The sequence below is a fragment of the Schistosoma haematobium genome, chromosome 1 (assembly GCF_000699445.3).
Source record: "Schistosoma haematobium chromosome 1, whole genome shotgun sequence".
Classification (NCBI taxonomy): Eukaryota; Metazoa; Platyhelminthes; class Trematoda; order Strigeidida; family Schistosomatidae; genus Schistosoma; species Schistosoma haematobium.
This window is the reverse complement of record NC_067196.1, coordinates 89924907-89952008: the sequence shown is the minus strand read 5'-3', so window position 1 is coordinate 89952008 and position 27102 is coordinate 89924907. Positions and strand designations below refer to the sequence as shown.

Here is a 27102-nt window from a genome sequence, read left to right as displayed (position 1 = left end):
ATCTAGTACTTACTGACCAGTCCGTCACCACAGTTCACTTACTCATGGCTGATATGTTTGCAATCCACACATTTGGGTGATGTGTATCCTCATCATATATTGTCACTAGCACTAGACACGGATGAAGAAATAGCATGTTGGCTATTAGCTTACTGCGGGTGAGTAATTAGACAAGTGGTATATTCAGTCTCATGGATAACTATTAGCTGTGACATAGAAGGTCATTGGTTAGAGCCAAAATGCGTTATTTCGTATTCATGATGTAGTAAAGTATGCTCCATTACAGTCGATAGAAGCCAACTGAGATTTTCCGTGAACAACCACAGGGGTTGTGGTTTATTTTTTTTACCGAGCCGAAACCAAATTTCTATCACTCCAGGTTTCTGGAGAACCACAGAAAGAACTAATTTTGTCTGGCAGAGTTTGTTATCTGAATAGTAGAACGCGTATGATTGGTTTGGACGGTACCTTCAGCGTTCAGCAAAACAAACAGGAGGTCAGTTGGGTTGTGTTAGTCTTTAGTGTATATTTTGCATCGACCATTCCATTTCTCTTCACAAGCGTTCACTAATAAAAATTCGATCCAAAATCGGAATCCTTTTTTGAGATCCTAGAATTACGCATTTTAAACTTAGGTTCCGTTGGTGTAACGCGATGTTTCTCCCTTAAGGAGACATTTAAGAGGAAATCTACACTATTCCCCTCTGGCAGGTGGCGAAGAACATTTTGAGGCATCTCCCTCTCATTTACACTAGTTTAGGGAATTTCGCCCTTATTTCTCCATGTTTACCTTTATTTACACTTTTCTGTTTGGGTTCTTTGTGATTCTTTCTAAGATGATTAGTCCTCAAGGAAGCAGAACGGTAAAACCTCTGCACTTTGGTCGTTATTCAGGAAACGGGGTACTTTAAGGACCCTTCTCGTGCTACGATAAGATGGGGGGATGCATATTTAATCATTGTAGTCGCACTACATATGAGGGGTTGAGTTCTTTTGCTGACTTAGTACATACCCTTTGGAAACATTTGATAACATCTAAATCTTCGATTATACATAGTCAATCCACTTAAATACAATAGATGTGGTATTTCAGAACGGGGGATAAACTTGGAGTGTTTCTTTATAGTACGTAAAGATTCAGTCGTTTATCTAAACAGTGATTTATATGTGCTACCCTAAGTACTACTCTTAAATCTTAGGGCAATCCATCTATAGCATGGTACTTTAATACTTTCAGTCTAAATAACTCGAAACTACAAGATAGATTGTGTGGGATTTAACGAAAATAATCTGTGTTGTAGAGAAAGAATACAATTCAGCAAAGAAGGTGTTCTTTTAGACGACACCATTTACTCAGGCTGTACAATAATACTTGTAGTTAATTTACAAACAAGACAGTCTGTCGAAGGATGGGGAGACGATTTCGTCATTTCGTGTGTCAAAGAAAGTTGCTTATTAATCGAGAATTGAATAAAGATAGTAGGACGGAGTCAAACGTGAGAGGGATAATTGTTCACTTGGCGGGTATGAAAAGGGTGAAGAATAAATTTTAAAAAACTTGATGATAATAGCTAACAATTAGAATTAAGATTAAAAACATTAGAAGGATGTGACAAAATCGCCCATGAAAACTCCGAGTTAGGGCCATTAGGAAGATAATGGCTTGGACGTCTCTTGCACACAGAGTTCAGGTTTTGGATACTGGACTGTCAGCGCCTATAGAGTGCATAAGTTATCGATTTTTCTCTCCTTTTGGACTAAATCATCTGACTGAATGGGTGTTTTTAAAGTCAGTTGGAGCCATGTGACCAGAGCTCACAAGATGTTCTAATATTAAGCTGCTGGTTGGTTTACATTTGTCTTCTAAAAACCACGTGAAATAATGTTCGGAGATGCGTTTGGAGGCGCTCTTGTGTGGTCTACGTAACCTGCCTCACAAGAGCAAATAAACTTATATATACACTTTGATGTAGCCCAATGCGAACGTTTGTTCTTGACACACTCAAAAATGATGAGGCCGCTGGAAAAGTTTTCTTCAAGGATTTTATCAGACGATTCCTCAGAATTTCTGCAGGGATATCTCCCTTGGGTTCAATGTTCACGAAGAGAGTATGAAGTTTCGTAGATTATAATTTAGGGTTCGCGTTACTCTCAATAAATCTGGATAGATAGCCGTCTTTTGGGAATTTCTGTCGAGGGTGAGAGTTCCTCATCTATCGTATCTTCTGAGTATATTCTCCTAGCCCCTTATGATAAAAATTGGATTAAGTTTCTCTTCCTACTTAAAGGGACCCAGCTGTGAATATTCGTTAATTGTTCGTTCCAAGCTGGCTTTCGGTATATAGACCTTTGCAATATACTATCTTGTTTTCTATTCTATAGGACATCGAGAAAATGAAATTTTGTGTTTGATTCTGATTCCAGTGTAAATTTGATGGATTTATGGCAGCCATTTAACATATCCAGGTTGATATTTAGGTCACTTTTTACTGCAAATAATAGTGTCATCCATAAACCTTCTGTATAAGTATTAGTTGTCAATCGTCAGTTGGATTACCGTGTTCTCAAGATTGACCATGAAACAACCCGTTGGAGGAGGGTCGAGTAATGAACCTATGGGGATCCCATCAGTTTGTCTGTAGAACTCATTATTAAATCTAAACTGAGCATTAAAGGTACATTGTAGGAGTGGTTCCTTTAGGTGCCCCTTCCAACCAAACTTGGTGATGCTGGTAGGCCCTTTTTGAGAAGAGGTATATATAGAAGCACGGCACAACTCTTTTGGGCAGTGCTCTGGAAAATCAGTATCAAGGTTTTTGTTTCCAATATGATCACATACGAGGCATATAGTCTCCATTAAAGGCATATCAGTGGAAAGTGAGACCAAATCTAATGATATCATTCTCATTGCGGTTACGTTGAGGTTAGAATAGGATTTGTGTTTTAGTCCTATATGATCTCAAATCCTAAATTAAATGTGGCGAAACTGCTTTCAAACCAAATTCTCTACAGTTGCTATGATGCGCACCACCAGCCAGTTTGATATAGTGTCATTTCACCCACTTTTCACTGGCTTTATTAGGATTCATTTAGAGTACGAAATGATGATTATTTTTCCTTTCACTTCGAAAGATTATAAGAACTTTAGTGGGTATCTAAAAGCAAGTTACAAAGTCAGTTTATGGTCATAATTTAGAAATCTGCGTTCTGCACATGCATTCATTAAATGTATCTCCTTCAGATTACTGGGAACTTAAAAGCTACCGGCACTTCACATCTTTGGTCATCTAAAAGTCAGACAGTCTAAGCGTTACCTCTAAAAGAATGTCTACAAGGAAGCTAAATAAAAATGAACAAAGCAGACAATCCAGGCAAACACCGCTTAGCTTGACCAATAGTCTTCGAGTAGAGGACGTTTTCAAGATTGGTAGACCTTTAACTGACAGATATTGAAATAAAACCTGTCGATCTACGGAGTCGAATGCTTTTTTAGGGGAGCCGGTTGGTTTGTCTTTGTTTCACAACCTGGCGAAGGGCAGATATCTGAAACCAGACTGGTTCTCTCAAATTTGCTCTCCACAAGTCCTAATTAAGCGTCAGGTGATTATCGAAGTTAGTATTTGCCGACGCTGGGACCGGTTGGAAAAGGCGGAGAGGTGGTCAGTGTATGGCATGGTGTCGCGGTATGAAAGAAAGCTGCAAGGGGCTGACTTCTGTTGTTCCTTCACAACTCTCTGGCTGAGGTTGGAGGGATGGTGCAACACAGTGGCTAGAGATGTTATCAGATATGGCTCAGAATAGAAGCCAGTGGCGATCCTGCTGTAACCTTTTACTTTCTCCATAAAAAGTAGTTGTATTTTCCTTAACTGAAAGACTTCTTCTGATTGTACCTTTCCGTTTCCCCCATTATTATTATTATTACACTACCTTACACTCATCTGGTCGTTATTGTTCTTCCCTTTTTCTTTTACGCTCCTTACCTTTTTTTTCTCTTTCGTTCTCATTGTTTTGTGTGGTGCATATATATTTGATGCCCTCTTGTACCAATATTTATGTTCAAATAAATGATAATAAATAAATAAACAGCAATTCACTGATGTTCACTGATGGTTATGGTCACTCGTAAGTATCACTTCTGTTTTTACAACAGTCTGTGTATCATATCAATCCACATCGAGGTGAACGTCACTTTGACGATTACCTAATTGCCTATCTAGTTGTTCTTGAAATATGATCTTGAGATTTTAGTTGTTAAGCTGAACTACAAATGATCTTCCTACCTCACTTTTTCTACATTCCTTAATACTCAGACAAACATGTGATCCCACTTAGAGATAATTAGAGTCTGAACATGTACTCTAGAATCAGCAACCATCTTTTGTCGGTCTTCTCCAATAGTAGTCGATACAAATAGGATTTATTTACATCCACCGTCGAGTCGATTTTGGGGGTCATCATGTTGGACGGTATCTCTCTTCATGCTTAAAGTTGGTACTTACTAAAAATAAACGGTTGTCCCTGTGTAGTTGCAGCAAACATTTTCCACTGTCTGTTCGATCAGTTAAGGTACTGTGAGACTCACTTAGGTGTTTTTCATTTTGTTCCCGATCATTACCTATTTGAATATTGAAATCCTCCACATCGATTATGACGTCTGAACTTTTGACCTTATGAAAATAGATAGCTTTCTGTCACAAATCTATGTCGATCCAAGTTGAAAGCATAGAAGACAATGATGTTAGTTGTAGTGAAAAGTCAAAAGTAGAAAATGAAATCTGAAATAGACCAATGATATCGTAAGATAAAAAGCACAAAATAACAGCCCAAAATTTAAAGGAATGTGATGATCGAACCCAATTCAGATAGTAATAAATCGGTAATGGGTTAAGAATGGGCAAACCATATCATGATATCAGTTAGTAAAATTCTTGATTTTTCGATCGGGTTATGCTGATATATACATATATATATATATATATATATATATATATATATATATATATATATATATATATATATATATATATATATATATATATATATATATAGTACTTATCTTACTTATTTTGTTTACAGTTTTCATAGTTGACAATTACACGTACAAGTTTATTCTTCGATACAATACTTTCCAATATGTCATACGGTAAACGTGGAGGTAGATGGGGTATGAATTTCATATCTGGCTCGGGTCCCCAACATAGTTTGTCAACGCATTCTGTATTCAAGGATGAAAAGTCTGATGTAAATAGACAATCTGACGATTACAAAAATACAAAGCCTTCAAACTTTATTAGAACCGGAGGTGCATCTGTCCCACCACCGCCATCTCTTGGTTCTCGTAATAGTAGAGGTTATTCAGATCCCAACGAAGTCCTAATAAATCACAGTGCATTTGCCGGGACACAGGGAGGTTCAACACGGGCTTTTGCTAATTTAGGTCGCAAAAGAGTAGCAGACGAGGATGAGTGAGTTTTGTGTTTTAATAATCGTACGTATTTTATTGCACCAAAAAACCCTGCATCCAGATCCACCAGTCTGGGTTACTAGGATTCTATTTTGTTACTCAACAGTATATAGACCTATAAGTCTTCAACACTTAATTTACATTGCAATTGCATTAGGATTTAATGGGACCGAGGATGCTGATTTGTAAGCTTAAACTTCTAACAATGAATTTAAAGGTAATTGATGCATATGTGGAGTTGAACGTGTGACTGTTGACCTGAAAGTTGATTGCGAAACTGTTCAATCAAACTGATTAGTGCTTAATTTCCCCAGTTGTGTATACTGAACGGAAGAATCAATGAGAAATTATATATGCAATATTTTTGTTTGTTGTCTGTGCTACAACTTAATGTAATAAATGTCTAGTTGTATTCACTAAGTTATGGTACTGTATTGTTCAATCTAACTTAAAAGGATATTCCAAGCTTGTTGAAATTCATTAACTACCCATGGCTATAGTTATTACAATAAAGGCTTGACCAGTATCCTTGTTGTCCGTTGAAAGTCAAGATTTATCGATTCTCCAAAATTATGGTAGTTAAGCAGTTCAGAGTTGTTTCCACAGGTATGAATAATAGTGTCATAACCACTTTGTTTCTGGATCCTCAGATCAACCATAAATTCAACATATTTTCATACTTTACTGTAGAGCTTTGTTGTGATACTCGAAATAAACATGACAATCATTTTTTATAGGTATCATTACCAAGGTTTGATTTGATAATTTCGAATAAATTGAGCATTGGGTTGATTGTTATAAATAAATATAATATATTTGTAATATCCCAATGAGTAGAAAAATTAGATTTTCTCACGTTTCGTGACTTAGTGTAAGTCACTTCTTCAGAGAATAAATAACCAAATTAAAATTAATCCAAGTTTAAATAGTACAACGGAACAATGCATTGTTCCGTTGTACTTGTCATTGGGATATTACAAATATATTATTTTTATTTATGATAATCATTTTGTTATATCGTGCTTACCATCCTTTCTACTCTTACAAAACACGGAAAATCAGTTCAGAAAAGTAGATCTCACCAGTTTTTATGGAGTCCATATAACCGTCTATAGTTTAATAATAATTGAAAAATAGCATATAATTGCGATTACAATCAATAGCAGAAAAGATTACTCAGTAATTAAATCAGTCAGTCAGTCAGTAACAACGTAGAACTTCGTACGTACGTACATCAGTTCGAGTTGCCATGCCACATTAGCATAGAGATGCAGTTGTCGATTCAAATCCTGTAGTAGTAGAGGTAGTAAGAGTATAAGCAGTAATCGGTAATTAATACAAGATTTTATTTTATGAGTTTTCATATTCATGTCTTGAATAAAAACTAGTGATTGTACTTGGCTTCTTAAACCAAAATGTAGGCGAAACAGGATTCAAATTTGCCGTTTAATGGCCATTTGACCATCGGGATTATGCAACTTCAAGAATAAAACCACCTAAGAAGATTTTATTTAATCGCTTTCTGCTTTCTTATTTCTATGAGTCATTTCTATTAAGTTAAATAATCTGTTATAAAATTTATATTTACATTGTGGTCTCATACATTGTTTGTTGTTTCGGGTATGTCTTCATTGTCAGTGTATCCTGTGCCACTAATTATGGTAATTATCTTTGAAAGTTGGGGTTTATTTGTATCCGTGTTTTTTGGAAGAAGATCCCTTTCGTACAAGCATCTCATAAATTTGTGTACTACCTAAGCACTTGTAGATGGAGCCATTTTTTGTATGATGACTATGATGTTAAAGGGTTTGTTATTTGGAACATGGTCCTTTTTTCCACTAACCAACCTATACATTTATGCTTTCTTGAAATCGTTTGATAAAATGATTTATTCGACCTAATCATTGTCTATTTTTTGGAACCCCTCGAAATATTAAGATAGCTTGGAGGCTTCATCGAATAGTACTGCTTGAGCAAGCAATCGTGAATGAAACTTCATTTTAAATAACAACCAGGATGTCATTGAAAAGCCTGTTCTTTACATTAACTCAGCTTATTAAATTCTGCTATCTTAAAATAGGAATATTTTAACTTGCAAGTGTTTTTCAACATATTCGTTATAACCACATTAACAGTCGTGTTTCTTTTTACTATCTAGTTACTTCTTAGAAGATGATGACACAAATAATTTAGAATATCAGCCTGCTCCAGGAAGTCCAGCTGCTACGAAACGTTCAGATCAAGTTGATTTGCAGTCAGATGATTCAGATGATCCTCTAGATCAGTTTATGGCTGGCATAAATGTAAATATTGCGTTTATTTAGTTATTTCTATTTCTTTTTATATGTAAAATACTTATTCTATATCCTTAAACCTATTGGCTAATTTGAAAATAAGTCAGTCAGTGTATACCGCGAAAAAATGATCTAATCTTGTAAAGTAAAAACTTCTTAACAATTTAGAGAAAAATATGAAAATGTTTATGGTGTTTGTCAAATTCCATAATAAAAATTTAAAGCCTAGAAAACATCGAGTGTATAAGTACAGTTCACTGATTATACATATGTCTTTATTAGCATCGGCGTATTGCAGTAGTACATCTAATTATGGGAGAAAGCTAACAAATTTCCTATGACTGTTCAAACCTTGATAATTTAAGTTGCCAACTAATTATCTCATTTGCAGCTTTACTGTTTCGTGAATGATTTTTTTAATCTGAGTTTTTAATCCTTTTGAGGTTTGCAACAGAATTTAGTAATGTCATTATTTACAATTGCCTATGAATTAAATCTCAATAAACACATTAAAACCAAGTATTGATATATGTCATTCAACTTCAGTTAATACATTTTATATTTTTTTGATTGAAATCATGAGTCAATTGAAGCTAGACCACCATGGAAAACCTGGAAGCACTGGATGGCCGTTTCGTCCCAGTATGGGACTCCTCAGCAGTGCGCATCTATGGTGGTCTAGCTTCAATTGACTCATGATTTAAATCAAAAACTTAACAATCTCCAAAACACCTAAACTGACATTTTGTATTGATACTGTAAAGCAAAATTTATAAAAACGTAAACTAACAAATATGACAAAAGATTATCAATCGAAGGGACATAAAGTGAAAAAAACCCTTGGTCTAAGTTTCATACTAGTTTTTTTTGTTGCTGTTGTTGTTTTTGTTATTTCTGTATGTTTGTATGCGCGCGCGTGCGTCAAAATCACCTGTTTTTTTTCATTCAACTATTCATATGTAAACTAGGAGGAGGTTAGAACACTTCATTCTGGCGAGAAATCTATGACTAAAGAGTCAAGTAGTAAGGCAAAGAAAAGTACCAAAGGTGATGGAAAGTAAGTAACTTATTATTATTTTTAGTTTTTTGAAGAAAAAAATATTTATTTTATTTGCATTTTCGTTATGCTTCTACTCAGATCTATCTATCGATGCACGTCTGTCTATGGTATACAACTCGATGTATGTACCCGCGTCTGTGTGATGTGGGGACTGCACCCATTTACGTCAAAACTTACAAGACAAGAGGTTAGAGAGAGAGAGAGAGGCAGAGAGTAAAGCAATACATGATCTTATGCATTTCTTTTCTACAGTCAACCTTTTGGTTATTAAATAAGTGATATATCCTAACCATAATATAAATTATATTTCTTCTATGTGTAATATATTCAGCAATATTGATTTGTTATGTGTGATCTATGTCTGATCATCTCAATGTGTTGAATTGTTTACTCTGTTCATTTATTTTGCCATTGCTTTCTCAGTGGTTCTTTTATATCCGACCAATGTTTCGCAAATGAAATCAGCCTGTGAAATCATTGACTTTGTCCAAGCTGTATTTCAAGAGGTCTAAACGTTCTTATCAGTGTTTGTGAGATAATCGTAATCTTTATTTGGTGGCTTTAGGTCGTTCAATATAAATGCGCCTACCTCGAAGCACGTTAACTGGAGTACGAATAAGTTGAAAGAAAATTAAGGGACGATCAAACCAAGACATACATCAGTCCATGAAATTTTCGATTATTGAACTAGACTTTTAATAAATGCAGACTACCTGATTGAGGTCTGATACAACAACTGTGATCAGTGGTTAGAAACATCAGGGTTGATATCAGTCAAAATAGGCCAAGATGATTCAAATGCATTCACTGGTTGTCTTACTCTTGATCTTTTGTCCCAGTATTCCTTCATATATATCTTTTAATTTGATCTCTTCGAATCATATTATCAATGTTCAGTCTTAATTATTATCATCGCGCCTACATTATTAGTTATTCATGTTGTTGTATTGATGTCTCATGACAATCCACATTTGTGCTAGTCTTTATGTTGGTTGTAGTTGATTAATCAGAGTTTCTCTCCTATTTAATATTACTTAAATCATATGAACATCCATACTAAATAAATATGGTCGTTTGTTTGTTTTCATCGATTATTTTATTAGAGGTGTACGTGATGATATTGAACAAGAAGATGAAATTGAATCATATCTTAGATTTATGGAAGAAAATCCACATCTTGGATTACCTGGTGATGATGAAGAAGAAGTATATGAATATGACGCTGATGGAAATATTATCGGTACAGAGAAAAAGGTGAACAATTCAGGGTTTTTTTCTAGTTTCTGTAACAACTATCACTGTGTTCTCTATATTTTCAAGATTTTAATTTTTTCTACGAATAAGTAATTGTAAATTGTCCTAGATTTGTGTATTTGTTCAGTATATCAGTTTAAAGGTTAATGCTTCGTTATCTTGTCCTTTTCATAAACTTTTAGGGAGAGAGGGTATCACTTGTAAACAAGCATTTTTAAGATAACTGTAACAGTCTGTTCTGGTTTAGTAGATAATACAAATAATTAAACCCACTATATGTTCTCATGCTCAAGACTGTATGATTTATGAGATATGGTCTTCTGTCAACAACATTCAAGTGAGCCTAAACCTTGATACATGTAACAGGGTTCAAACTAACCAAGGGGTAGTAACAAATGGAAGTTGTGGGTTAGCTTTTTGGTTGACCAAATCGAAGTACGCAGAATGGGAGCTCAAACATGCGACTTAGTAGTTGAAAGTTGAATACTTCAATTGACCTACTTTTTTTATGAATCTAATAAATTTAACACAATTTTCCTTTCTATCCGTTTTGACTTTCAATTTCTGTTCACCCAATTAATTGGATCATGAGTCTTCATTAATTTCGTGTTCTCTTATACAAGACAATATAAAAGTATCATAAGCCAATTGCATAATAGTTACACAGTAAAAATAGATATAATAATTTTAAAGGTTTCACCTCTTTCATCTATCCACTTTTATCTAACAATACTTATCATATAACCTTTTTTGTACTTACTTTGTATATATAGACTATTGATCCATTACCTCCAATTGATCATTCCATGATAAATTATGCACCATTCGCTAAAAATTTCTATGTTGAACATGCAGAAATATCTAGTTTAGATGAAGCTGGTGTAGATTCACTTCGAGATAAACTTGGTTTACGTGTTAGTGGACCTAGTCCATTACGACCTGTTTGTTCATTTGCTCATCTTGGCTTAGATGAACCATTAATGGAAGCAATACGTAAAGCTGGTTATATACAACCGACACCAATTCAAGCACAAGCTGTTCCATTAATTTTAGCTGGACGTGATGTAATTGGAATTGGAAAAACTGGTAGCGGTAAAACTGCCGCTTTCTTATGGCCACTTATTATTCATATTATGGATCAAGTAAGTGTAAAATCAACTTCAGATAATTCTTCTCTTTATTTTATTTTATTCATTAACTTCAACAATAAGTAAGCAATATGTTTTCGTAAAACAGGGTCTCCCTAAACAGAATGTCCTATACTAAATGTAATGATAATTCAGAAGAAGTTCAATTTGTAGAATACAATAAGAATAGTCTTTTTTAATTAAGAAAGTTTATCTTATTTTTATAAAAAGTGTAATTGAATATATTCGACTTCAGAGACTCCACCACAAACTGACACATTCCGTTTACAACTGACTGATCACTGTGTAATGACCAGTGTTATACATGTTGATTTCTTAGTGCCAATCGAATTCTACCGATCAAGTGACCAATCAACTGTAAATACATCTCACTCCTACAAAGAGGTCAGTCGAGGCCCAAATAGCTCCATAGCATCGTCTCTATGTAGTTGGTTGACACGGGATCGAGTCCACTAGGGAGCATCTGTTTCTGTGTCGACAAGTGTCAGATAGTACGAAACCAAAGTCCAGAGTTTCTTGTCAACTGCCACCAACCACCGCCTTACATCTGACAAATTAAATTATGTACATTCATTTACAGTGTGAAAGCTTATCTGGCTCTAAATTTATTAAAAAATGCAATTACTTTATACCCTTCTTTCTACGAACTAATTCTTTATCCCTGTATCATATCCTTATATGAAATCTTTTTTTTACTACCATTGAAGTAACTACTATGAATTTGGTGTTGATGCTGTTGTGCTAATGAGGTATGGCAACTTGGACTGATGGATATATGTGCCTGGTCCTATGTTGTGGCTGACTGACTTGAGTATGAACCACACTGTATGAGAGAGCTAGTGTTTACTAACCGATTGCCCAAACTGAAATAGGCGACGCGATGTTCCAACTGTGGATGTATACACAAACTATCTAATAAGTAGGATACACTCCTAGTTTGTTTGTCATTTTCGAATCAGTGAGATCGTATACACCATTCACTAATTATTCTTATTTTTTAACATATTAACCGACTACATTTCCATGTACTGGAGTGCTGATATTGAAGTGCATAGGTGAGTCGGGGCTGATGGTCTATATCTTTAACCGATAAGCTATCGTTATAAAATTGAAATTCAATAACCAAATAAAAGATCATTTACTAGGCTCTGAATTGCATAATTTACGTAAGGGTCCCAATATTACCCCTGGATGTCCAAAATACTATGGATTGAACGGGGTTTGGACTGAAAATCTAGTGGATGAATGTTGAACACTCCATTGTCTTAATTTTGCTGCAACACAAACCGTTTTCTGTCTTTTTCCAAAGTCGCACACGCACGACATAAACTCAGTGAATAAGATATTCCTGAGTTCTAAGCACACAATTGTATTTAAACACTTCCAAGAACACTCTGGAGCATTTACTCCCATAATGGTTGTATATATTTTTCTTTAGGCATAGATCATTGTTACTTACAGATAATGTAACGCGTTAAACTTTCATTTGTATTGATGTCTAGAAGATCCAAACATTGTAATATGCATGTTTATTGGATTACTGATCCCAATTCATACTACATCGTTCTTTCTTGAGAACATTTATCAGGCATCAAACTAAACCTATCACGTAATAAACAGCATTACTACTCAGCTTCTCAGAACTTTTCAAACGTAGTGTCAATCGATCTGTAGCTCACCTGGTCAAAAGTTGGGTGCCTTGACAAATAAGTCATTTTCATAAATTGCACATTAATGTCACATGCCTAAATATATGATTGGCCAATAATCCCTCTTAGAGTTTCTTGCGTTTTATTTGGTGCTCATAAGATGACCTTGTAATCAGTCTCCCAAATAGTTGGTGGACGAAACGCGCATCCTGGATTCTACTACTAGTCACCATCCATGTCCTTACACTTGGGACAATCCACGCAAGATTCAAATATCCTAAAAGAAACTGGCTAGTTACAGTTTTAAACATCAATGGGAAGATTCAGATAACCAATACAAATGTTACTAAAGTTTATTGATTCATTCTTTTGTATCCTTAAGCTACTGTTTGAAATTTCGTAGAACTGATTTACTTACTGGTAAAGTTTTACAAGCCAAACATCTTACTTGATTCAGCTTTCACCAATTTAAGACGAGTTTAGAAATTCATCTGTTGTAGATAATTAAATCGTACAGTGAGTGTCAAGTTTAATTTTCCAATTTTTTGATATACATTAGGACAATTTTGTTTACATTAGTTTTGATAAATAAATATTCATATATATTTATGTATGTTTGTATAAATATAGCCGGAATTAAAACTGGGAGATGGTCCTATCGGTGTGATATGTGCACCGACAAGAGAATTAGCATTACAAATCTATAGTGAAGCTAAAAAGTTAGCTAAAGTGTATAATTTAACGGTTGTCTGTGCCTATGGTGGTGGAAGTTTGTGGGAACAACAAAAAGCTTGTGAAGCTGGATGCGAAATTCTAGTTTGCACACCGGTGAGTTATTATTATATATGTATATGATATTTGTGATGGGGTTGTTGTAACTTATGGTTTCTCTAGTTCCTTGTTTATGTTTTTCAGTCAATTTGCTGTAAATGTTCCATAGGATGATATACATTAGTCATTAGCAAGATCAACACTCCTTTATGTTGTGCGAAAACAATTTGTTTTAACCTTGAATCTGTCTTTTTTTTGAAAATCTTTAATCAACTCAAAGGTGCATGAAGGTGTAACAATTTCACATCATTTTCTTATTTTATGCATTATTATTCGTCCTACTTTATGGATATGAAACATGTCCATTAAGAATCGAAGATGTTCGTAGGTTACTAGCATCCGATCATAGATGTCTTGGTAGCATTGTTCATGTGTTTTGGGACCACGGAGTAACCATTGTCTGGGTTGGGAATAGGGTACTAGGTAAGGATGTCAAATCGATTGATGAAATAGTAAATCTTCAAAAGAATTGGTTGAGATATGTGTTGTGGATGCCCAACTACCATCTAATTCGATGGGCGATGTTGTATGGTGTAGGAGTAGCTTGAAAAAAGGGCTAGGGTTGACCAAACCAAAACACGGCATCAGTCCATGAAATCATTGACAATTAGATTGAGACATATTAATTTTTTTATATTTTTTCATCATTAAAGAGATTATGCACAATTCCAGTTTAACCGTTAATACCACTATCGGTAAATAACTTTGACTCAGAAACATGAAGGATCATGTATCACGTTTTTGTTTGATTAATTACCCATACTGTTACCATATTTAGTGTGTTTCCATAAAGTTCTAAAAGTTCACCGTCGGTTGCAAATCTCTAAACACTCGATTTTCTGTACATAAACTAATTTTGGAGGGAAGCTCTTACTCATATTTTGTGCCTTCTCTCTATTGTTCAAGTTGATGTGCAGTAGTTTATAGTTATAGGAAGCGGTTAGGAAGGTAATAATAAACCTTCCAGTAGCAGACTTACCAAAATTTGAAATGTTATCGATGATACTTTTATCATCTATCCTGATAATAAAGGATCATATCAAACAAGCTTCTTAATTGTTTGAATTTATGTCCAGAGATTTTGGACATTTTCCCCGTTTATTTATTTGTTGAGTCTTGTAAATTCAAGTATAATTCCTACTAAGGAATTTATGTCAAGTCTTAAAGTTCAGTATGTTCATGTTTTTCACTCGTAATGCTAGTTTGTGATAGATTGATATGTATATATTACTACCATTGAAGTAACTGGCTTTTATCACGTGATCTATCCACCAATCAAAATACGACTTATACAATCTTAGCACTATGCCAAACCAATGATGTTCGACCGGTATGAATAGCCTAGCGTCCTTATTGATCCTATGTTTGCCTAGCCGTCCGCTTGAGTCCAGAACACAATACCAGCTTCTGCAATATGAATCGAATCGAATCGTTTATTTCAAGCATACTCGGTTTTATATATCAACCAGACAGACCACAACGTACCATAAAATAGAAAATAACATTGTACAATATTTGGCCAAATGTGTCTGTGAACGTGGGAGGCAGTAGTCAATATACTGAACATAACTTAAGAACCGTAAATCGTACAATAATAAATTATAGGTCAAAATAAAGCTTATAATAAGAGAAATATAAATATGCATAATCTAATTATTGAATAGTTATACCCTAAGAATATATCGACTGGATCATGAAGACGTCAACGTCTGAAGGGAAGCGCGGGATATAATGGACATCTAAGATGCAGTTGGACGATCTGGACTTCGCAGATGATCTGGCTCTTATATCGCGAAAGCAACAACAAATGCAGGAGAACATGACCAGCGTGGCAGCAGCCTCAGCAGCAGTAGGTCGCAATATACACAAAGGGAAAAGCAAGATTCTCCGATACAACACAGCATACAACAATCCAATCACAATTGACGGAGAAGATTTGGAGGATGTAAAAACCTTTACATATTTCGGCAGCATCATTGATGAACATGGTGGATCTGATGCAGATGTGAAGGCGCGGATCGGCAAAGCAAGAGCAGCATATTTACAACTGAGGAACATCTGGAACTCAAAGCAACTGTCAGCCAACACCAAGGTCAGGATTTTCAATACAAATGCCAACACAGTTCTACTGTATGGGGCAGAAACCTGGAGAACTACAAAAGCCATCATCCAGAAAATACAGGTGTTTATCAACAATTGTCTACGCAAAATACTTCAGATCCATTGGCCGGACACTATTAGCAACAACGTACTGTGGGAGAGAACAAACCAGATCCCAGCGGAGGAAGAAATCAGGAAGAAGCGCTGGAAGTGGATAGGACACACATTGAGGAAAGCACCGAACTGCGTCACAAGGCAAGCCCTCACATGGAATCCTCAAGGCCAAAGGAGGAGAGGAAGACCAAAGAACACATTACGCCGAGAAATGGAGACAGACATGAGAAGAAAGAACAAAAATTGGATAGCACTAGAAACGAAGGCCTAGGACAGAGTGGGTTGGAGAATGCTGGTCAGCGGCCTATGCTCCATTGGGAGTAACAGGCGTAAGTAAGTAAAAGTAATTAGTCCATTTAAAGGTCTCAGAAGTTACTCGTGATTTAATCTTCGCTCGGATATAACAGGTTCTATGAATTTGGTGTTCATCTTGTTGTATCAATGAACTATTGGCAACTTTAACCGATGCATATATGTATCTGTTCCTATGTTATAGATGACTGAGTGGATAGTTGAGTATACCTTAATAATTAATGCAGAATAAACTAACATATAGGGTTTATCAATCAAATGAACTAATAAGTAGTAGTCTAACCTGTAATCTGTATAAGAAAACACTTATTAAAGATTGTATTTGTTTCCTTGTCCCAGTTGTTCATTCTTATATTTCTTTCTTTCTTTCTTTCTTTTTTTAATTGTTTTTACAATGTTTTAGGGTAGATTAATTGATATTGTAAAAAAGAAGTCAACTAATTTACGTAGAGTTACATATCTTGTATTTGATGAAGCTGATAAAATGTTCAATTTAGGATTTGGTAAATTTATTTTCTAAGTGTATGTATATCATGTGTGTACGTACGTCTGTTGTATTTGATCTGTTCATATGTGTCTGTATTTTTGTTTTCTTTTGATTCATTCACAATGTGTTTTACCTTATGAGCTTGTAAAGTGTAACCTTTAAAAAATAGAAAATTTTCATAGGTTATACTGTTATATGATCCATTAATGTGCTTACGAAGCATATTGCTCTTGTGAATTATGATATGTGATTCGATGCAGGAGGGTACTAGGCAAATCGCTCGATAATATTGTGCAAGTTTATCTAATGAGCTGATTGGGATATACATTATGTATTGCCAAATACCACTTACCTCTACGTGTAATTTTGATTAAAAGAGAACTGAGAGGTTGGGGCAAATCAAAATATGCATTGTTCAATAAAGTCAGTAGTGATTTGACTGAATCATGTTGGTAGACTCAAATTAGTCGGTTGAGGTCCATGCAATCATCGTAACCAATGGTTGACAATGTTGAGTAATATGGCTTATAATTAGTCGTAATGATACAACTGTTATACGTATCATTGTTATTCCCTATTATCATGAATCAATTAGAATTGGAAATGTCAACTATTTGATTTTCAACACTCGATAGTTTAAATTGTAGTTCTATATCACCCAGTAAAATACTGAAGGTCTTGAGTATGTTGACGCTCATGCCCACTATTGATGAATCTTAAACAACTATCTGATTTCCATCGACTCATTAACTCTATTCGATAGATTATGACAAATTATTTTTATAAAAATTATATCGAATATTATTGTTTATTTATTTGTTTGCTATTACTGTTATTCAAATTTAGAACCTCAGGTTCGTTCAATCGCCAATCATGTAAGACCTGATCGACAAAGTAAGTTCAATGAATTATTTGTGATCGTATAATATTGATCACAGTAAATATTTTACTCTCTTTTCTGTTATTTAACCATATGCAAGCCTTCATCGAAATGTGCGTTATACATAACTCAATCACTGAACGATATCCCAATATACTGTAGAGTCTAATATGGGGGAGATTCGAAATACGATTAGGGTTGGTCAAATCAAGATTATAATATGATATCAGGTCATTGAATTTTAGACTGAACTTTATTCAAGGAGTTAAATTTTCTGATTGGGTTAATTGAGATGATCTATGTATTTGTGGTTTTAAGTTCTAAGTACCTTAGATGGATGTCAGCAATTTTTGTAATCAAATTCAAAGTTGTTCTAAAGTTCCAAGTGTTTCTTACAATCACAAGTCACTATTGTATATTGAAATGTAAAAATGTATAGAAAACAGTTTTTTAGATTGTATTGTTCAACTAAATCAATATTATAGTCTGATTTATTTCTTTGTTACATGTTGTAATAAGACTAAGAAGCAAGTACTGAGTTAATCAGTAGTAAAAATGTGTTATATTATTTAATATTATGGATGTGCAGTTAGCAAGAAACACTGAAATTTATTTATCGAATGGACTACACCTTTGAATTTTGCCCGTGTATCAGTTCATGACATGAACCCGTAGTACGAAAGATACGTGTATCATAAGACTAGGTCTGCCGGTCTATCAGCATTCCCCATTTAGGGTCCTAGAATTTGTGGCTTAAAACGTCACCAAGCATAAGTCAGAATAAGAAACCAGTGGAGATTACGCTGTAATTTTCTGTTATATTATGAAAGTGAGAAACTCTAGAACTAGAAGCCCTACGTGGTGGTCAGTCAGTCAATCATCAGCAACTAACTGTTGTTTGGATCAATATGATTTCAAACCTATGAGTCCCATCCTTCACAGATATATCTTGCTATTTATTCTTACCTGATGTGTTTTCCGATTGTTGCAAGGTTAGATATTTAAAAATAATGGAGTGACGACTTTAGGATAACGTCAGTCAACAACCGAGCACAATTTAGTGCGATAAACAAGCATAGATCCATGTGTTAGTTGGCTAGATGTATTTGACAAGAAACCCAGGACCTAAGTTTCGTGCTGTCCAACACTCATCAACAAGAGTTACTTTTAGTCCTTAGGGAACTGATGCTTACTGTACGATCCGATTCCATGCCACACTGCTTCACAGTCAAAGACGTTACCACTGAGCTATTTAGGCTACAACCGACTACATCTAAACAACTTGGATCAAAACATAGTACAAGCAGTGTCTGGTCACTAAGATTAATGGCCACATCACCACCTGATCAACAGAATTCGATCAACACTAAGGAATAGACAAACATAAAATTGGTTGCTCATTTATTATGACTGGTCAATGCATAAATTTCTGTGCTCGGCTTTCAGCCACACTCTAGGTATGACTGCTAATAGTAATACTACTACTACTACTACTACCCAGCTTCTATAAATCAAAGTAGGTGGAACAGGATTAGAACTTGCAACCCTAAGTGTTTGTAATGATGAATCCCACTCAATAGAAAATAACCATCCGATTTGATTGTAAATATACCTTCCTGTCATTAATATAGTAGTATATCATTTACTATTCGATCTCTTAAAATGCTTATTCTTTAAGTAAATAAAATATACATAAATTCAAACCAATTTTTAGCTCTTCTCTTCAGTGCCACATTTAAACGTCGACTTGAACGACTGGCTAGAGATATTCTACTTGATCCTGTTCGTATTATACAAGGTGAATTAGGCGAGGTAAGTGTTAAAGTTTATTAATTTTGTAATCTTTCATGTTTCTAATTTCTTTTGGATTAAAATGTTATTGAATGAATTAAGCAATCATTATATATATATGTGCGTGTGTGTGTTGGGTGATAGAATTTCGTTTTAGTTCCATGCTCATATATACTCATCTTGGCAGAAGTACACATTTTACATCTACAATTCATACAGGAATCAGTGTACTTTTTCTGGAAATTATCTTGTAAATTTGATTTCTTTTATCTTAATTTTACTCGATTGTGTAGTTACACTGTTGATCAACTTGAGTAACTGATGTACATTTTTATTCCTATGTATTTAAATCCGAATCTCCAGGCATCTTAGTAATGATACAGAGTCCAAGAGACTTGCAACCTTAGAATAAAAAGGAATTCCAAAGACAAATAGTTCACATATGTATTATATAGTTGCAAACCTGTCATGATTTTGTTCTTCAGAACCAGTTATACTTACGCCTGTTACTCCTCGTGAGGGAGCTCTTCTAGGGTTACTGCCGGTCCCACGCCCGTGTGAAGGAGGACGGTTGGGCATGGGGTCAGCAACCCTATCCCTTAGAAAACACCCTTGCTAAAAACACTAAATAGGATAAGCCATTTAAACTCTGTCTTTCTAGTTGAAGGATCTTCATTCAGAAGAATTATGATGCCTCATGGTGAAAATCGAGATTCTTCGGAAGAACCAGTCATAGAGATCGAAAATTCATTACACAAACCGTCAGAATTACAATCATCAGTCCTCTCATAAAACAAAGGTTAAAACTTAAGGATCAAAGTCATATCATAATTTCAATGTGAAGAAATAAACAAATCACGTATAGAGATTTCATGTAGTAAATATATCAAAATGAAATTAAGGGAATTAATATCTTCTTCCTCTTCTACCGACGAACTTCATCAATGAGATGATAAATGAATCTGTTGTAAAAAATTTCATCTTTTACAAACGAACTACTCTCATCCCCCAATATTTGGTTTTCTTTACTGTCATCACTATCAAAATTCTTTCAGGTTATAACGACATATGGTTTGTGTTTAGAGGGAAAAGAACAGCCAGCAATTATTTCTGTTTGAACATGTAAATCAGGTTTCTGAAGCCTAGTACCAATGGCTTCAAGAAACTGGAGCTTGACTGTTTTCTAATCACCTTCAAAAATTTAACGTATCGACCTGATGTCCTGTGTTCAAGAGATATCTATAGATTATTGAACTATTAAAAATATTCTCTTTTTTTTACTGAAGGTCTTCTGAAATATGGTCAAAGACTTAAAATAAGTCATCCCTCATCCTCAACCAGTGTAACCGTTTGGGCAGGTACACATACACCTATTATCATTAATTGAAATGTCCCAAAACTTTAGACATGAATACTGTTCAATACGTATTTGTTTTTAGGCTAATGAAGACATAACTCAGCATGTTGAGATTTTCGATAAAATCGAACAGAAATGGGATTGGTTAACACGCAATTTAGTCAGATTAACCACTGGTAAGTAATCATTCCTAAAGTGTGAGAAAAGTTTTGTTGTTAAGTTGTTTTCTGTTTTCTTAAGGTTTGTTGCAATAACAGTATTAATTATTTATGTTTTGTTGATGAAGTGGTTGTGAGGAATGTGTGATGCATGCAATAGTGTCCTGCCTAAGAGGTTGGAAATAGAGACCAACGGCGGCCGACGACCATGACATTGCATCAGCCGACAAAGTTGGTTTCATTCATCTTTTGAGGTGTAAATCTCCACTCCTGGTTAGCATCAGTGCGATTATCGTAATCTATGGTTGAATTTCCAATGTAATATAATTCAAAATCACAGAGACTAAAATGTATTTACCTTAATTTTTGATCTTGCTTCATTATTATCAAAGTCAAATGTTAATACATTTTAGAGTGATTCAGAGTCCAATAATTTATATACTTTGTATCATTTTTTCCCTCTGAAACCTACATCTTATCATTGTGTTGCCTGCAATCTTACCAAATTTGATTTTTATTTCGCTTTTTCTCTCTAGAGGGAAGTGTACTTATTTTTGTGACACGTAAAGTTCACAGTGAAGAGGTTGCACAAAAGTTGAAGTCACGTGATTTAAAGGTTCTTCTCATCCATGGAGATATGCATCAATCCGACCGTAATACTGTGATACAAGCATTCAAACGTCAAGAAGCTCCTATCTTAGTGGCTACCGATGTTGCATGTAAGTCCCAACTGGGTATACAAACAAAAAATAAACATTACATTTCTATTTATAGCGATGACAGTGAGATAGCGACAAACAATCATAAAAATGTAAATCTTAAGCAATTTTTTTCCCTGAAAATGAATGAAAAGTTAGTATAAGGATATGGAATAGCAGATTTTATGTTTTGATTATCTTCAGAATATCCATTTAATCCTACTGAGCATTCGCTAACTGTATGCATATGCGTCCCAATGTAAGTGTTCATACTAAGACTTTAAACTCAACGCATCTATAGTTTCAAGCGTCATGTGATAAGACCGCCAATCAAAATCCGGATCGGTATGACATAGTATCTCTGAGTTGACCAATTACACATCTAACCAGCACTATTAACTTTGATCCAACTGCCAAGTCTTTATTGGTTCCCGATTCTGTAGCTCCTTTGCTCGTTAAATCCGAAACACAGTAATCAGCCCCCACCATATGAATATTATATTTCAAACATACGTAGTTTATGTATAAACATACCCGACCACATCAAAGCAAAAAAGGAAAAACAATAAATATAAAAGATCAAGCCAAAAAGTGACTGTGAGTAGGACAGTCTATGAATAGTAAACTGGCAGCAGCTTACGATTAGTAAACTATACAACAGTAGTTAATGGGTCAATCGAAAGCCTTTAATAGAATATATTAATAATTTAGTTAATAAATTCACTTGGTGTTGTTTTACTTGTATCTTCCCATTGTTATTTAGTACTGCAATTAATCAGTCTCGTGTTGGCATATGTGCATTCTGTGCGGATTGCCTCGATATAGCCTTAAGTCACAAGCTTTTTAAGCAAAGATGGATAGTGGCTAGCAGGCAGGCTATCAGATCTCAGTAGCTAAGTGGATAACGCGATAACGTTTGAAGCGAACGGTACTGGGTTCGAGTCCAGTAGTGAACATCAACTCTGTGATGCATGTACATCCATCTGACGAGTCCCGAGTAGGACGAAACGCGCGTCCTGGATTCCACTGCTAGTCGCTATCCAATTTAGTTGAGAATTATACAATCATCCATAAATTAGTTCTGGAAGTTATCATTCAACTTGTTTGTATATTTCCCCATTGTTAATTGTGAGAAATGAATTTCGATCAGTCTTTGTTGCTATAGGTAATAACGAAACGTATCCACTTTCGAATAGCTCATATATCAGTCATATATATATCAACGGAAATACTGATCAAATACAATCTTAGATTTATTACTAACAAATAATAGAAACCTATACAAATGGAAATAAATTACTTTTAAATAACCACTAAATTAGTAGGAGTGTAGTGAACGAGAACACCAATGGGAGCAATTGAATGCATTTGAATACAAAATTACAGGATGTCTCACTAAAATCTGAGAATCATACAGTAAATACTTAATTTGTGAAATATCAATCAATTGTCTCAAACTTGATTGCTCCTTTAGCACATATCAGTCAATCGTCTCAGACTTCACTGTTCCTGCATTTCCATACCAATTGATTTCTGTTCTTGTTCTTCCCTTCTTAACCTTCGGCTGCTAGACATTCTATTCCTGACTAGCGTTATATACTACTTATGTCAATATAAGTAGCACACACCACAGGAGTATATGTTCGATGATTTTCAAATAAAGTCTACGTCTCTATAAATTTGTAATTATAACTAATATGACTGTAGATAACTTAGTGATTGTTACGTTTTATTTATTTATTTATTTGAACACAAATACTGGCACAAGGGGGCACTAGATACATATGCGCCACACAAATCTCATTTGATTTGTGTGAGTGCTGTGATACTGCTCGGGTGCCCAGACCGAAACAGGTTTCCTCCTTAGAGGGCTACACCCCGAGCCTTCAACATAAAGGTCTAATCCACAAGGCAGTGAAGCAACGTGAGGAGATGCAGGTCCATGGTCGCCGGTGACCATTAATTGGTTCATATATCATTTGTTCCCTCAGGGTATTGGAGCCTATGTGGAGCATTGGTTTGGAATCAGGGTTTTTCAACTCCCCTAGGTGAACCCTTTATGTTCATCAACCCGGTTGAAGCTTCGGACATTCACTTTTCATTCTCTCGATTTCGTAAACAACAGTAGTGCCACGAGAAGGTAGTGAGTAGGACTTCGCTGGCAGAGGCTATATATGCGTGACCATGTGAGAGCATTTCGAGAGGGAGAGTGGACTCTCCCCACTCTCGGCCTTACCAGGGCATTTTGGGGGCGACTTTTACTTTAAAATGATGATAATATTTAATTAAATAATACAAAAGATAATATCAATTTAAATATTTACTCATTTATTAAGTGTATCAGATAAATAAAATTACCCTCTTATTTTACCATAGATAATATTAACAAGTTGTTACTTTAAAATGTTTTCCGGTTCTATTTTTCTTCACTCCACTTCATTATTTCCTAATAGCACGTGGTTTGAATATACCTAGTATACATAATGTAATCAATTATGAAGTTGCACGAGATATTGACACACATACTCATCGAATTGGTAGAACTGGTCGTGCAGGGGCAAAAGGAACAGCTTATACATTATTTGTTGCTGGAAAAGATCCAGTTGATTTTGCAGCGTGTTTAGTTCAACATTTGGAATCCGGTTCACAAACAGTTCCACAAAGACTTCTTGATATCGCTCTAAAGTGTACTTGGTTTGCAAATAATCGATCTTCGCTTAACAGTGGAAACGGCGGTTGTATTAGACCAAGTGGTGGATTTGAACCTCGACAACCTCGTGCCAGACCAGGATTAGGTTTATCATCCGATAGCAGTGAATCAAATTATTGTCCACGCAGTGGTCCGGCAGCTGCAGCAGCGGCAGGTGAAGGAGCTGAATTAATTCGTCCAGGTGGTAAGTTATGCTTTTTTTAGGTCAAATTTATTCACTATACTTTCAGTATTCTGTAATCAGCAATTTTAGCCATTTTCTCATTCATTTAATAAGTGAATGTTGCATATTGGAGTGTATTTTTCACTAAATATTTCAAGTCCCTGGACATGTCCGCTATGAACATGTCATGTGAAAATACCAGTGAAAGTAAGGATTTGAAATGAAATCTTTACTAATAATCACACCGTAATACGCAGCATTCACTCACCACTGAATGAACGGAGTAATGATCAAAACTGTTGAATACAACAGACCTAATGAGCACTTGAAACGCTTATGACAAACTCAACCATCAATTATATTATGTGGTGTCTGAGTCTGATATTGAAAAGCAATCTTCCTACACACGAGCTCATCGAGTGAAAAGGCTAAGATTGATAAAGGAAGTGTTTTGGCTACATTGAATTGGCATGTATAGTATACTCATTTTTATGTATATCCAGGGATTAAGCTACCAATGGTATATGTTTCTTTCTTAAGAAATGTAAGTCATTTGTTGGTCGATTTCTGATTGACCCAATCTGTCAATCTACACGCGTGTATTTATGCTCAATAATTGTATGAGACTAGTAAAATGATGCCAAGTTGCTACACAAATGACGGTGAAATGTCCGTCTTACCTATTATTGTAGGTTATACAGCAGTCCAATTCATTTCACTTTATAGCTTTTAAACATGACATCAGAAAATAAAAGACAGTCGTATTCTCCTAATACTCGTCAACCATAGATACGTCTAAAGTATTACTCGTTTATGGTGGAACAGCTTAGTGAACATTGTTCAATTTAAAAATTATGGTACTAGGGGAAAATTACAAGTCGATAGACGTCTCCAAATCATTGTTCATCTTGTTCCAGAATAGTGAGCACAAATATCAATTATTCCACACTTTTTATATCTGTATTTCATGCTCTTCGGTGTCCAGTTTGTCTTACTACTTTCGCTTTGACCTTATTTACTGTTCATCTTCCTGATTTCATCCCGCTGTGATTGGTTTTGTGTGTATGACAAATTACACACCGATGGACATTGTACTAGATCTTATGTTCATTATGATTGACGGACTGACTTGAAAAAAACTCAACTGACAAAATTGAACTGGAAGTCTGTATCTTAGTTCAATCAAAATTAAGATTTAAGTTTACTCGTTTTCTTTTTACTAACAAGTTATTGTGAAATTGAAAAAAACAGTTATTATCGATTTCATTCATCATAGGTCTACAAGCAGATCGATTTTCTGCCATGAAAGCAGCGTTTTCAGCTCAATATAATCGAAGATTTGTATCGGCTGGTGTCGAAGCTAGTAGATATACACATCCAGAAATGTTGAAATCATCAAATACAACTGATAGACCTCAACTTGCAGACAGTTTCATTGTTCAAAGTAATAACCCAGAAGAATCCCAGTGTCCGCAACAACTTCGATCATCTCCAGTTACACCACAAAATGTACAAACGGATTCTAAGCAAAAACGTTCGAGATGGGATTAAATGATATTTGTGTAAAGACGTTTTCCAATTCTAAACGCATTTTTTTGATTGTTACTTCACAGCTTGTAACTTTCATACATACGTATATATACACACACAACGCAATAAAAGTTTTAATCATTTGATCTAATCGATAATTGGTTGTAAACAGGGGGAGGCTATTATTAATTAGAAATGCGTTAAACAAACCTATCTACCGTAGATTGGCTACAATGCGCATCTGTTAACCAGTTGGCTATCGATTAGAAACTCACGTTTCTACCTACCTACTTCAGTTTGAACTGTTTGATCATCACAATATGTGCACGGCTCGAGACGAAGTACTTAAAACTTGTATTTACTAAATGAGATACATATTTCATTAAAGAATTATTTGAATGTTTAAGATTGATGTCAGATGGTTGGAGTTAGTCGGTAGGAAACCACGTATGATCTAGATTTCATGCTAGTTGGTACACATCAGCAATACATACCTGTAATCTTGAGGGAACTGATGTTCTCTGACGGGTTTGAATGTAGATCACCAGGCTCCATAGTCTGAACTGTTTACCATGGAGCTTATTCGAACCTCACCTGACATTCTGTGGGCTGAATATTTACATTAATTAATCGCTGAGTAGCGACCAATTTTATGACTATTCATCCTTTAGTGGTAATTGCATTGAATATCTGTTATTCACTGAATCCTCCAGATTCCCTGGTACGGCCGAGAGTGGGGAGGGCACGCCGCCTCTCGAAATGCTCTCGCACGGCCACGCGTATACAAACTCTGTCAGGAAAGTCTTACTCACTGCTTTCTCGTGGCACTACTGTTGTTTACGAAATTGAAAGAACGAAAAGTGAATGTCCGGCGCTTTAACCTGGTTGGTGGACGTGGAGGGTTCACCTAGGGGAGTTAGGGAACTGTAGTGGCTGTACTTCGTTGACCAATCACCCTCGTAACCGTTATCATATAATCCTCAACGGTGTTTGAAATCAGAAAGCAAAGCAGCGACTACAGTTTTATTAGCAGATAACTCAGATCACAAAGCAGTGAGGCGAATGAGTGAGTCAGCGAACCGAGTGTTAAATGTACAATTAA

The 27102-nt window shown here is 35.3% G+C and overlaps 1 protein-coding gene across 2 annotated transcripts; it reads left to right on the top strand.

Annotated features, from left to right (window-relative positions):
• Positions 1 to 126: 126 nt before the first annotated feature.
• DDX42_1 (ATP-dependent RNA helicase ddx42) lies at positions 127 to 26021 on the top strand (the record flags this gene model as incomplete). Of its 2 annotated transcripts, XM_051210015.1 has the most annotated exons (14): positions 127 to 496; positions 5077 to 5465; positions 7623 to 7767; positions 8727 to 8815; positions 9922 to 10072; positions 10846 to 11214; positions 13500 to 13697; positions 16630 to 16729; positions 17560 to 17607; positions 19308 to 19405; positions 20824 to 20917; positions 21436 to 21618; positions 24051 to 24491; positions 25747 to 26021. In XM_051210015.1, exons 2-14 carry the CDS (start codon positions 5134 to 5136, stop codon positions 26019 to 26021), a joined length of 2523 nt encoding a protein of 840 aa, XP_051075501.1. In that variant the 5' UTR covers positions 127 to 496; positions 5077 to 5133. The 2 variants fall into 2 exon arrangements, with proteins under 2 accessions (XP_051075501.1, XP_051075502.1); XM_051210016.1 differs by having other exon boundaries at positions 19308 to 20917; positions 25747 to 26016.
• Positions 26022 to 27102: the final 1081 nt, after the last annotated feature.